The sequence below is a fragment of the Geotrypetes seraphini genome, chromosome 2, assembly GCF_902459505.1.
Source record: "Geotrypetes seraphini chromosome 2, aGeoSer1.1, whole genome shotgun sequence".
Taxonomy (NCBI): domain Eukaryota; kingdom Metazoa; phylum Chordata; class Amphibia; order Gymnophiona; family Dermophiidae; genus Geotrypetes; species Geotrypetes seraphini.
In genome coordinates this window covers 15,329,339-15,342,794 of record NC_047085.1, presented here as the reverse complement: position 1 = coordinate 15,342,794, position 13,456 = coordinate 15,329,339, and the positions used below count along the sequence as shown (strand labels likewise).

General features: G+C 46.9%; 1 protein-coding gene across 1 annotated transcript in view; it reads left to right on the top strand.

The window, feature by feature from the left end:
* Positions 1-13,456, top strand: part of LOC117353453 (lymphocyte antigen 6E-like) — a 31,702-nt gene that overhangs the window by 3,829 nt on the left and 14,417 nt on the right. Inside the window, exon 2 of the mRNA XM_033929394.1 lies at positions 5,182-5,298. Coding sequence (XP_033785285.1) covers positions 5,182-5,298 — 117 coding nt within the window. The remainder of the gene's footprint in view (positions 1-5,181; positions 5,299-13,456) is intronic.

The window sequence follows — 13,456 nt, the reverse complement described above, 5'->3', positions numbered from 1 at the left end:
TTTTTAAGTAATGTCTCCTTTAAAAACAGTTATAACATACATAATAACTGAGGTGCAAGTCAATTGGCAATTTCGTGTTATTAAACTTTACCTTTCCTTCTCAGTCTGCAGCCATCTAAAATGTGGAAAATCAACTACCCATCTTTCTGTCTCTTTCCGTCTGTACATCTTAGCTCTAATGCCAGAAAATGTACTTGCTGCTTTTGGTTTTCCTTGAACTGGGAAGTTTTTAATTACACTGCGGTGTTGAGTGGGTCCTCACTTGTCATTAATTGCACAGAGCAGAGGTTCCAAAAATCAGATTCAGTCACTTCCATGACACTTCCTAGCTCACTCATAATTTATTAAGATTTGAAGAGGGTGTGAGAGCTGAGTTTGGAGAGCCTTGGTGAACTTAACATCCAATAAAGAGCAAAAAAGTTATCATATATAATAAAACGCTAAGCGCGCATGCGCATTCGCGCCGCGCGTTCCCTGGTCTGTCGCAGAGGCGCGAGTGCGCATACGCGTGAAACACTCTCTCTTTTCCCCCCCCCCTCCGAGGCGGTTGCAGGCCGCGGCGGCTGTCGGCGGCTGCAGGCCGTGGCAGCCGAGCACGGACAGCATGACAGCAGTGGGATGGAAAAGGAGATACTGGCTACCGTGGGGGGATGGGAGGAAGGGGAGATGGTAGCTACCTTCTAGCACCCGTTAATGTAATGGGCTAAACAACTAGTTTATAATAAAAAAAAATCTCCTGCAGCTGATTGTGATTTGTGATGGGGCAGTTCTGCAGGTGAGGAGTAGATTTCTTTCAATGAGCTATTCATTAACATGCTTAGGGTCAACATGATGATAGCTCCATGTTACTGAATATCTCATAGGCTGCTGTTATTTACAAATTTGTAAAAAAAAAAAACCTTAATCTCACTGAAACAAATCTACTCCTCACCTGCGGAACTGCCCCATCACAAATCACACCTTGGCTGCCAATTCAGCACGAGGCAGAAAGAGGAATGTAAAGCAATATTTAAAAGTCAGGATACTGGTCCACATTAAGAAGATTAGCCATTCTAAATGTAAAATTATTCTTGATTGCCCCTCACTCAGGCCCACATCACCGACTACACATGCACAGTACAGGCAGTCCCCGAGTTAGGAGCGGGTTCCATTTTTTAAACCATTTTTAAGTTGAATTTGTATGTAACTCTGATCTTAGTATTCTTCCCACCTTCTCCACATCCTTGAAGCCCCTCTTGCATCCCTTTCCATCCATCCTACTGTTCCCACCACATCCAACATTCCTGCCTCTCATCTCTCTTTCCCACGTATCTTTACCTCACTCCTCCCCCACCACCATGTTCAATAATTCAGAAGGGGTAAAATGCAGACCTCACGGACCTTAACTTCATTTATTGACCGTTGAGATTTCAGATTTCATGTCTGCAGGTCCACGTTTTAGCCCCTCATTCCACCGCTGTAAATCTGTGCTGACGGTCTTAATAATAATTAATTTGAGGACACCCTTCAGCTAAGGGAGGTCTGCCTTTTACCCCAGAGCTACAGCCAGAAAATGTATTTCTGCTTGGTTGAAGCCAGTCGCCCCTGTCCTCTCTGAGCACACTACCCGGAACCTTGATCACGCTCTCGTAACCTCAGGCTTAGATTACTGCAGTCTATGCCTTAGTGTCGCCTCTCCCCCTTTCAATCTGTGCTAAAACCCTGCTGCTCGTCTCATTTTCTACCAACCTCGCTATGCTCATGTCACCCCTCTCCTTAAGTCACTTCACTGGCACCCTATCTGTCATCACATACAGTTCAAGATCTTACTGCTGACCTACAAGTGGGTTCATTCTGCTGCCCCTCAATATCCCTCCTCACTTCTCTCACCTTATACACCTCTCAGAGAAATCCATTCCTTAGTTAAGTCACTCTTAGCGTTACCCTTCTCCTCCACTGCCAGTTCCAGACTTCGTTCCTTTCATCTAGCTTCCCCCTATGTCAATCCCCTTCCCTTCCCGTGTTTAAAAGCAGACTGAAAACCCACCTTTTCGATATAGCTTTCAATCCTTAACCCTACTCCTCTGCCCTCCAACCCAGCCAACTGATTAACCCTTCCCCTTAACTGTATCCATGAAATCCTGTTTGTCTGTCTTGCCTGTTTAGATTGTAAGCTCTTTTCAACGTTAGATCACTTACTATATCATTGTCCCTACATTAAAAGTTTTTGGAATGCAATTTGGCCACAAATTAATAAATTGATGGAAAATCATATAGCAATATCATATGATACAGTGTTATTTGGAATGATGATGAGAAAAAAAAGTCAAATTTCACCAGAAAATAATAAGCTTTTATTAATTATGACAGGGGTTGCCATTCAGCATATAACCAACAATTGGAAGAATTATAACAACCTAAATTATACATTTTGGTGGAATACAATATGTCATATATTCAAAATGGAAAGAGCAATAGCAATACAAAGAGGGACATATACTAAATTTATAAAAATATGGGGGCCATTGACAAAATATTGCAATGAATAAATAGTAGGATTTTTCTTCTTCTTTTCTTCTTTTCAATATCTTCTTTGTGACACACATAGAGGGGAGATAGTGAAAATAATATTTACATAATATGCTATAATATGATATATAATATGTAATGTATGATTGAAAAGTAATAGAAGGGTGGGGGGAGGGAGAGGGGGAAAAATATATTTAGAAATATGATGTATTAGATATAAAAGTGATATTGTGTATTCATCAATTGTATTTTAATATTTTGTACACTTTATGAAAAATTTGAAAATAAAAAATAATGGGAGAAAGTAAGCTCTTTTCAGCAGGGACTGTTTTCTTACTCTTTGTGACTCTGTGCAGCGCTATAGAAATATTTACTAGTAGTAGTAGTTCTTGAACACAGATCAGCAGGGCCCAAGACAGCTGCCCTAACCTCCAGGCTACTTTGATAGCTTGAGGTCCGTGAGGTCCGCGTTTTACCCCTTCCTCCAATAATTCTCTCTCCCTCCCTTTGCCCAACAATTCTCCTCTTTCTTCATCTCCCCACCATCTCTTTTTCCCTCTCTGACACCCAATTCTCAATTTCTATTCCCTCACTCCCTCCATTCTTCCATCCTATGGCCATGCTCCCCTACCTCCTTCCCTTCATTCTATGTCCCAAGTTCATGCCCCCTCCCTCCCTTCTGTGCCTCCCTCCGGCGAGTATTTACCTTCTGGCCAGCTCCCTTGATGCAATTTCGTTGCAATTTCGTAATTTTTCTGGTCAAAGCTGCAGGCGGTGGTTGCTGGATCCTCACGCGATCGGCGGCTTCCTTCTGTGCCTCGGCGAGTGTTTATTTTATGGCCGTCGGCGATCTGCGCCTGAACTAGAAGCGTTCCCTTCCTTCTTTGCCTCCCAGTGACTGTTTTACTTTATGGCCTGCTCTCTTGCTGCAGTCCTCCGCGTGCATCGTCGGCTCGAGCGATTCGCGGTTGCTTCAAAAAGCCTTCTCAAATTCCCTTACTTCTCCCTTACCTCTTTGTCTCCCGGCGAGTGTTATTTTAAGGTCGGCTCCCTTGATGCAGTCTTCCGCATGCGGCGTCGACTCTTCGCGCGCGATTCACGGCTGCTTCCAAAGCCTTCTCTCTGACATCAGAGGAACGCTTCTGACACAGCCGTAGATCGTGCACGAGGAGTCAACACCGCACGCAGAGGATTGCAGCAAGGGAGCCAACCTTAAAATAAACACTCACTGGGAGACAAAGAAGTAAGGGAGAGGTAAGGGAATGTGAGAAGGCTTTTTAAAGCAGCCGCGAACTGATTGCGAGGATCTGGGCAGAAAACTAAATACCTGCTGTAAGGAGGCACAGAAGGGAGGGAGGAAGAAGTTTGGGCCACACAAAACTCCTTACGGGGCCGCATGCGGCCCACGGGCCACGCTTTGGACACCCCTGCTTTAGAGTTTTATGACACAAGGAAGGTATTTGGTGACTTGCCCAGGGTCACAGGGAGCAGCCCAGGATTTAAACCCACAACCCAGGGTGCTGAGCTGGTAGCTCTAACCACTGCACCACACGCTCTTTATCACTGAGTCTGCTAAACAGCAAGTATAAAGAATGTTCCACGTTGTCATTTGCAGGAAAAGGAACAGAGATCTGGGATATTGGGAGGGAAGGGGCAGGAATGAAAGGAGAACAGATCTAGGGGCGGTGGCAGAAATATAAGGAGTACATTTTGATATTTGGAAAGGAGGAGATTGTATCAAATGGAAAATAAATTACTTCCTTTAAGGACTTTAGAGTTAGTGAGTAATGCCAGTCCCCCCTAAATTTGGCCGTGTAGTGTATCTGAAGGTGTGTGTGTTAACATTCACTGGTTGGCACTTAGAGGTGACACTACCACTTCCCTATAGATGGACAATTCGCTATGGTAAATTGTAAGTGTATAATATAGATTAAACCGCGAGACAACTGCGCGTAGACAATGGCGGACAGACAATGGTGGGCAGACAATGGCGGGCAGACAATGGTGGGCAGACAATGGTGGGCAGACAGTGGCGGGCAGACAATTGCGCATAGGATGTCAATGCGGTGAATTGATACAGTATTTTAAAGCGCTGGGGGTATGTGGGGAACCCCCACTTTACTTAGAACTGTTGGTGCTCCCGCTGGGGGGGACGGGGACCCATTATAGAGGAAACAGCCTTTTACCCTCTTTTTTAGGGAAAAATTATAATTTCCTAGCTGGAAGCTTTTCAAAACCTGAACATTCTGGGTTTTGAAAAGCTGTCTGGACGCCCGGGCATGTCCGGGGAAATCCGACATCTGGTAACCCTAGCTAAGACCAAACAGAGAGAGGAAAATATATGGTTTTTTGGGTTAATTTTGTTTACACTACAGCGCTGGCATGGGGCTGGAGAGGGCAAAGGAGACTGGGGTGGGTGAAGAGGCTACAAAATAAAACCGTTTGGGGGAAAAAACACCCTATTGGGCAGGAAAAGTGAATCAAATCAAATTGGATAATCAATTCAATAGGCTGAATTGAATCAAATCGGAAAAAAACCATTTTCCCTGAATTGGGCGGCACTTTTCCTTGATCCCCTGCTCAGCCTGATCAACAACACTACAGGAGAGAAAAATGCTTGGCAGTGGAAGGAAATACTGATTAATCTTATTAAAACTATGTGTATCCTTACAGCTGATTCTCTGAGATGCTACACGTGTTTTGCAGCAACATCTCACAAGGGATGTCTTTCAGAAACAACTTGCTCACCAAATGACAAGTACTGCATGACATTTTCTAACTCAACATCTGGTAAGTTTCAATGCACCCACTCCACTGAGCACTCTGTGATACTCCTAGCAGCACCCAGGAAGCAGAAGGGCGAAGGGTGTGTATGTGGGGGGGCGGGGGGGGGGTCTGCTCCTTACAGCACAGAGCAAGGAATTAAGAGAACTCCATGAGACACAAGATTAATAGATACTGTATATTAACAATTGTGCTGTACCATGTTCCAGGTAAAGGGCACAATTAGAGAGTTCAGTGTAAAAGATGGTTTCGGAGGAGGGTATGAGAAACATGAAGGCAGATAAAGGCCAAATGGCCCATCCAGTTTGCCCATCCACAGTATCTACTATTTCCTCCTCTTCCTATTGGCTAAGGCTCTTAACACCTGCATTGTGAGGTCATAGAACTTCATGGTTATAAACGCATAAAAACATGAAAGCAGATAAAGGCCACATGGCCCATCCAGTCTGTCCATCCACCGCATCCACTATCTGAATCAGAGGTCACGCAGCATTTGAGTGCTGTCTTGGTTACAGATACAGTTTTCATTCTCAGGTTCCGAGTCAGAGTCTCACACAGAGACATAGATGATTATGTGCTCTTGCGCCACCTACTGGATGACCATCAGTACTCCTGAGGAAGGCTTCCTCTTTGAAGCCGAAACATGGACCATGTCAGGTCTGGAAGGAATCACAAAATAGTTGGCTTATGCTATATGTTTTCTATTACAATAGTTGACTGTATCCAATACACTTTCTTATATTCAAGGCTGAGGTGCTCAGTTCCTTTCCCACCTTCCTTTTGTTGTTACTTACGTGCCTTCTTCTGTGGACTGCACTTGCTTTAGGCCTAACGCCATTTCCGGCGTTGTCCATGCTAACTTTGGGGTTTGGCGGCCTAAAGCATCTACGTAGGCGTGATTCCAGTTCTGATTTTCTGGGTACCGGTATGAACCTCAAATCTCAATTAAAAACGCCATTTGGACAGCATTTTCAACTGAGCTATGGGCGCCTTCAAGTGCCTAGAAAATCTGTGCCAGTTGAAGAATCAGGGCTTTATTTTACAAACCAAAATATCCAAGCTATGGAGGGAGCAAAACAATGATATGAAATGAAAACTGTGGAATAACTTGTAAGTTTCATGGCTCCACATCATTTTCTTTTTGGTTGGGCTGAGAACTTTTCAGCAGCCCCTCATATTTCCCACACTACTTTAGGATGCAACTTCAAAACCAGAAGTAGTCATAAAGTGTCCCTCTTAAATCGGGGTAACTTGAGGGGGGGGGGGAAGAAACATAGAAAAATGACAGCAGAAAAGGGCCACAGCCCATCAAGTCTGCCCACCTAACAGACCCACCCACCTAGGCTTACCTTCCCAGAGATCCCACTCCCAACGACCCCACTCTTCAACTCTACCCTCTTAGGGATCCCACATGGGCATCCCATTTACTCTTAAAATCTGGCACGCTGTTGGCCTCGATTACCTGTACCGGAAGCTCGTTCCAATGATCAACCAGTCTTTCAGTGAAGAAATACTTCCTGGTGTCGCCATGAAATTTACCACCCCTGATTTTGTGCCCTCTTGTGGTCGTGGGTCCTTTAAGACAGAAAATATCCTCTTCCACTTCGATACGGCCGGTGATATATTTAAATGTCTCAATCATGTCTCCCCTCTCCCTACGCTCTTCGAGGAAGTAGAGCCGCAATTCGTTCAGCCTCTTTTTGTACGAGAGATCCTTGAGCCCTGAGACCATCCTGGTGACCATCCATTGAACCGACTCGACTCTCAGCACATCTTTACGGTAATGTGGCCTCCAGAATTGCACACACTATTCCAGATGAGGTCTCACTATGGCTCTGTATAATGGCATTATGACCTCAAGCTTCCGGCTGACGAAACTTCTACGGATACAACCCAACATCTGTCTTGCCTTAGATGACGCATGGAAGGTGCATGGAAAGAGCTCTGCAATGTGAGACACTTAAAAAAATAATAATAAAAAATAAAGCCCAATTTACCATCAATTTTTACCAACATTGGAAGACAAAGCACAGTTACTTACCGTAACAGGTGTTATCCAGGGACAGCAGGCAGATATTCTTGACTGATAGGTGACGGCACCGACAGAGCCCCGGTACGGACAATTTTAGAGTGATTGCACTCTAAGAACTTTGAAAGTTCTAGTAGGCCGCACCGCGCACGCGCGAGTGCCTTCCCGCCCGACAGAGGCGCGCGATCCCCAGTTAGGATAAGCCAGCTAAGAAGCCAACCCGGGGAGGTGGGAGGGACGCAAGAATATCTGTCTGCTGTCCCTGGATAACACCTGTTACGGTAAGTAACTGTGCTTTATCCCAGGACAAGCAGGCAGCATATTCTTGACTGATGGGTGACCTCCAAGCTAACAAAAAGAGGGATGGAGGGAAGGTTGGCCATTAGGAAAATAAATTTTGTAAAACAGATTGGCCGAAGTGTCCATCCCGTCTGGAGAATGCATCCAGACAATAATGTGATGTAAAAGTGTGAACTGAGGACCAAGTAGCAGCCTTGCAGATTTCCTCAATGGAAGTAGATCGGAGGAAAGCTACAGACGCTGCCATAGCTCTAACTTTGTGGCCCGTGACAGAACCTTCCAGTGTCAGGCCCGACTGAGCATAACAGAAAGAAACGCAAGCAGCAAGCCAATTGGAGAGAGTGCGTTTAGATACAGGATGACCCAACTTGTTAGGATCAAAGGACAAAAATAGTTGAGGAGATGATCTGTGGGGCTTAGTACGTTCAAGATAGTAAGCCAAAGCACGTTTACAGTCCAAGGTATGCAAAGCCTCTTCACCTGGATGAGAATGAGGCTTTGGAAAAAATACAGGCAGGACTATGGACTGGTTAAGATGAAAGTTAGACACAACCTTAGGAAGAAATTTGGGGTGTGTACGGAGAACCACCTTATCATGGTGAAAAACAGTGAAAGGTGGATCGGCCACTAGTGCATGCAGTTCACTGACCCTCCTGGCAGAAGTGAGAGCTATAAGGAAGACCACTTTCCAGGTAAGAAATTTGAAATGCGCTGTGGCCAAAGGTTCAAAAGGAGGCTTCATTAAAGTGGAAAGAACCACATTGAGATCCCAGACCACAGGAGGAGGCTTGAGAGGTGGTTTCACATTGAAAAGGCCCCTCATGAACCGAGAAACCAAAGGATGAGCCGAGAGGGGTTTTCCATGAATTGGCTCATGAAAGGCAGCAATGGCACTAAGGTGAACTCTGATAGAAGTAGATTTAAGACCAGAGTCAGACAAGGAAAGAAGATAGTCCAACACCAGTCCCACTGCTAGAGACATGGGATAATGGTGATGTAAGAGGCACCAGGAAGAAAACCGAGACCACTTCTGTTGATAACATTGGAGCGTGGCCGGTTTCCTGGAAGCATCAATGATAGAGCGGACAGACTGAGAAAGGAGTGAGTGAGCCGAAGTCAGCCCGAGAGATACCAAGCTGTCAGGTGCAGAGACTATAGGTTGGGATGCAGTAGGGTCTGCTGATGCTGAGAAAGCAGAGAAGGAAACAGTGGAAGAGGTATGGGTTCCCTGGAACTGAGTTCCCTGGAACTACAGGCCGGTGAGCCTGACTTCAATTATAGGGAAGATGGTGGAAGCTATGATCAAGGACGGCATTTGCGAGCACATCGAGAGGAATGGCCTACTGAGAACAAGCCAGCAAGGATTCTGTAAGGGAAGGTCGTGCCTAACGAACCTTCTGTACTTCTTTGAGGGAATAAGCAGTCGGGTGGACAATGGGGAACCCATAGACATCATTTACCTCGATTTTCAAAAGGCTTTCGACAAGGTGCCACATGAAAGGCTGCTTAGGAAGCTGTGGAACCACGGGGTGGGAGGGGATGTGCACAGATGGATCAAGCACTGGTTGTCGGGTAGACTGCAGAGGGTCGGAGTGAAGGGCCAATATTCTGACTGGCGGGGAGTCACGAGCAGTGTGCCACAGGGATCGGTGCTGGGGCCGTTACTCTTCAACATATTTATCAATGACCTGGAAAAGGAGGCAAAGTGCGAGGTTATAAAATTTGCAGACGATACCAAACTGTGCGGTAGAGTTAGGTCCAGGGAGGAGTGTGAGGACCTGCAAAGGAACCTGGACAAGCTGGAAGACTGGGCAAACAAATGGCAAATGCGCTTTAACGTGGAAAAATGCAAGGTCATGCATATAGGGAAAAAGAACCCGTTGTTCAACTACAAATTGGGGGGGGCATTGTTGGGAGACAGCAGACTTGAGAGAGACTTGGGTGTGCTGGTGGATGCATCACTGAAGCCATCTGCACAGTGCGCAGCAGCCTCGAAAAAAGCCAACAGGATGCTGGGCATCATAAAGAGGGGTATAACAACCAGGACGCGGGAAGTCATCATGCCATTGTATCGAGCAATGGTGCGTCCACATCTGGAATACTGCGTTCAGTATTGGTCGCCACACCTCAAGAAGGACATGGCGGTACTTGAGAGAGTCCAAAGGAGAGCAACGAAACTGGTAAAAGGGCTGGAACACTGCCCATACGCCGAGAGGTTGGATAGGCTGGGGCTCTTCTCTCTGGAGAAGAGGAGGCTCAGGGGAGATATGATAGAGACCTTCAAGATCATGAGGGGCATAGAGAGGGTGGATAGGGACAGATTCTTCAGACTGAAGGGGACAACAAGTACGAGGGGGCATTCGGAGAAACTGAAGGGAGATAGGTTCAAAACAAATGCAAGGAAGTTTTTTTTCACCCAAAGGGTCGTGGACACTTGGAATGCGCTACCGGAGGAAGTGATCAGGCAGAGTACGGTACAGGGATTCAAACAGGGATTGGACGGATTCCTGAGGGATAAAGGGATCGTGGGATACTGAGAGAGGTGCTGGGATGTAACACAGGTATAGAAAGCTAACCAGGTAATAAGTATAGAAACCCAACAGGTCGTGCATGTGCAAGACCGGAGGGTTAGGACTACGATGGGAAGATAGGACTTCAATGAGAAACCAAGGTGGCAAGGGAGCCCCTTCTGGTGATTCAGACAGGTCGTGACCTGTTTGGGCCGCCGCGGGAGCGGACTGCCGGGCAGGATGGACCTATGGTCTGACCCGGCGGAGGCACTGCTTATGTTCTTATGTTCTTATGAGTTGAAGTAGAAGGGAGAACCAATGTTGCCTGGGCCACCGTGGAGCGATGAGAATCATGGTGGCTTGTTCCCTCTTGAGCTTGAACAGTGTTCGCAGCATGAGCGGTAGAGGGGGAAAAGCATATAGGAAGAGACTGGTCCAATCCAGGAGAAATGCATCGGGCGCCAGACTGTGAGGAGAGTAGAGTCTGGAGCAAAACAGGGGCAGCTGATGGTTGTGGGGAGCTGCAAAAAGGTCCACTTGAGGAGTGCCCCATTGAGCGAAAATGGACTGAAGAGTCGAGGGATCGAGAGTCCATTCGTGAGGTTGGAGAATTCTGCTGAGATTGTCCACTAAGGAATTCTGTTCCCCTTGAATGTAGACAGCCTTCAGGAATAAGTGACAAGCTGTCGCCCAAGACCAAATCCGTTGGGCTTCCTGACACAACAGGCGAGAGCCCGTTCCTCCCTGTTTGTTGATGTAGTACATTGCAACTTGATTGTCTGTGCAAATGAGTAGTACTTGAGGAAAGAGAAGATGTTGAAACGCCTTGAGGGCATAGAACATCGCTCGGAGTTCCAGGAAATTGAGGTGGTGTTTCTTTTCCTGGGCAGTCCAAAATCCCTGAGTTTGGAATTCGTTCAAGTGAGCTCCCCAGGCGTAGGGGGAGGAATCTGTGGTGATGACTAGTTGATGAGGAGGTAGATGGAACAGCAGACCTCTGGATAGATTTGAAGATGTCAACCACCAAAGAAGCGACTGTCGAAGAGACGAGGTCACAGATATGTGTTGTGAACAAGGATCCGTCGCTTGGGACCATTGGTTCGCTAAGGTCCATTGAGGAGTACGCAGGTGGAGACGTGCGAAGGGTGTGACATGTACTGTCGAAGCCATGTGCCCCAAAAGCACCATCATGTGATTCGCAGAAATGGTAATCTGTTGAAACACCTGCTGACAGAGATGGAGGATGGCGTGAAGGTGGTTGGATGGAAGAAACGCCCTCATCAGAACAGTGTCCAGAACGGCTCCAATAAATTGAAGTCGCTGGGTCGGAATGAGGTGAGACTTGGGTAGATTGATTTCGAACCCTAATAGTCGAAGGAAGTGAATGGTCTGATTGGTGGCAAGCAGAACCGCCTGAGGGGAATGAGCTTTGATCAACCAGTCGTCCAGATAAGGGAAGACTTGAAAATTGTGAGAGCGGAGATAGGCCGCTACCACAATCAGACATTTGGTGAATACCCTGGGAGAGGAGGCCAGGCTGAAGGGTAGCACTTTGTACTGATAATGATGTTGATTGATGAGAAAGCGCAGATATTGCCTGGACGTCAGATGGATAGGAATATGTGTGTAAGCCTCTTTGAGATCGAGGGAGCATAGCCAGTCGCCCTGAGCGAGAAGAGGGTAGAGGGTGGCAAGAGAGAGCATTTTAAACTTCTCCTTGACCAAACATTTGTTGAGATCTCTGAGATCTAAGATGGGTCTGAGGTCTCCGGTCTTTTTGGGAACTAGAAAGTACCGGGAGTAAAAACCCTGACCTCGCTGATCTTGAGGAACTTCTTCGATGGCATTGAAAAGAAGGAGGGATTGAACCTCTTGAGCGAGAAGGAGGGACTGAGACTTGTTGGAAACAGACTCTTTTGGCAGGCCTAACGGCGGGGGAGTCTGAAAATTGAGGGAGTAGCCATGGGCTATGATCGAGAGCACCCACTGGTCGGTGGTGATTACCTCCCATCGAGAGTGAAAAATGGTTAATCGACCTCCTATGGGCTGTGGAAGAGGACAGGAGGGAGGGAGACTGGCAATGCCCAGGAGATGGGAGTCAAAAGGGCTGAGTCGGCTTAGTCTGAGTGACAGGCTTTATGGTAGGCGGCTGTTGCTGACGTGCTTGTTGGTGCTGTTGCCGCTGCCTCCGAGGTTGTGGAGGTTGAGGCTGAACTGGCCGAGCAGAAAACCGCCTCTGATATGATGGATGCTGTCTAAATGGACGAGGAGGAGGAGGCTTCTTTTTATTTTTCAGCAAAGTATCCCACCTCGTCTCATGGGCAGAGAGCTTTTGAGTGGTGGTATCCATAGATTCTCCAAAGAGCTCATCACCCAGGCAGGGAGCATTGGCAAGGCGGTCCTGGTGGTTCACATCAAGGTCAGAGACTCGGAGCCATGCCAATCGTCTCATCGCTACAGACATAGCCGTGGCTCGGGATGTGAGTTCAAAAGTATCATAGATGGACCGGACCATGAACTTCCTGAGTTGTAGGAGACTGGAAGTGCATTGTTGGAATGCAGGAAGCTTACGGTCAGGAAGATACTTTTGAAAAGAAAAGACTTGCTGAATCAAATGTTTCAGGTAAAAAGAGAAGTGAAACGCATAATTACCTGAACGGTTGGCCAGCATTGCATTTTGGTAAAGTCTTTTACCAAATTTATCCATGGCCTTGCCCTCTCTGCCAGGAGGGACAGAGGCATATACACTAGAGCCTGCCGATTTTTTGAGGGTGGACTCCACCAGCAGAGATTCATGGGGCAGCTGGGGTTTGTCAAACCCTGGAATAGGAATCACCTTGTAAAGCGATTCCAGCTTCCTAGGGGCTCCTGGAACGGTGAGAGGAGTTTCTAAATTTTTGTAAAAAGTTTCCCTCAAGATGTCATGGAGGGGTAACTTTAAAAATTCTTTCGGAGGCTGGTCAAAATCCAAAGCATCAAGAAATGCTTTGGATTTTTTAGAGTCAGAGTCTAGAGGGAAGGAAAGGGTGTCCGACATCTCCTTAAGAAACTTGGTGAAGGACGAATGCTCTGGCTTACCAGCAGGATCCTGCACCGATGTAACATCCTCCTCCGAGGAATAATCTGCCTCGGTACCGAGGGGGTCATCAGAATCATCCCACAAATCAGGGTCCCGTACCGATGACAGACGACCCTGAGAAAGTGGGGTAGAAGGTTCGGTATGCTTGGTTTTGCATACCGATTTACCAGACCTCATGGACACCGTACCGGGTGACTGTACAGCAGTACGGGTGTCAGAGAACGGCACCGGCTCCGAAGTCGAGTA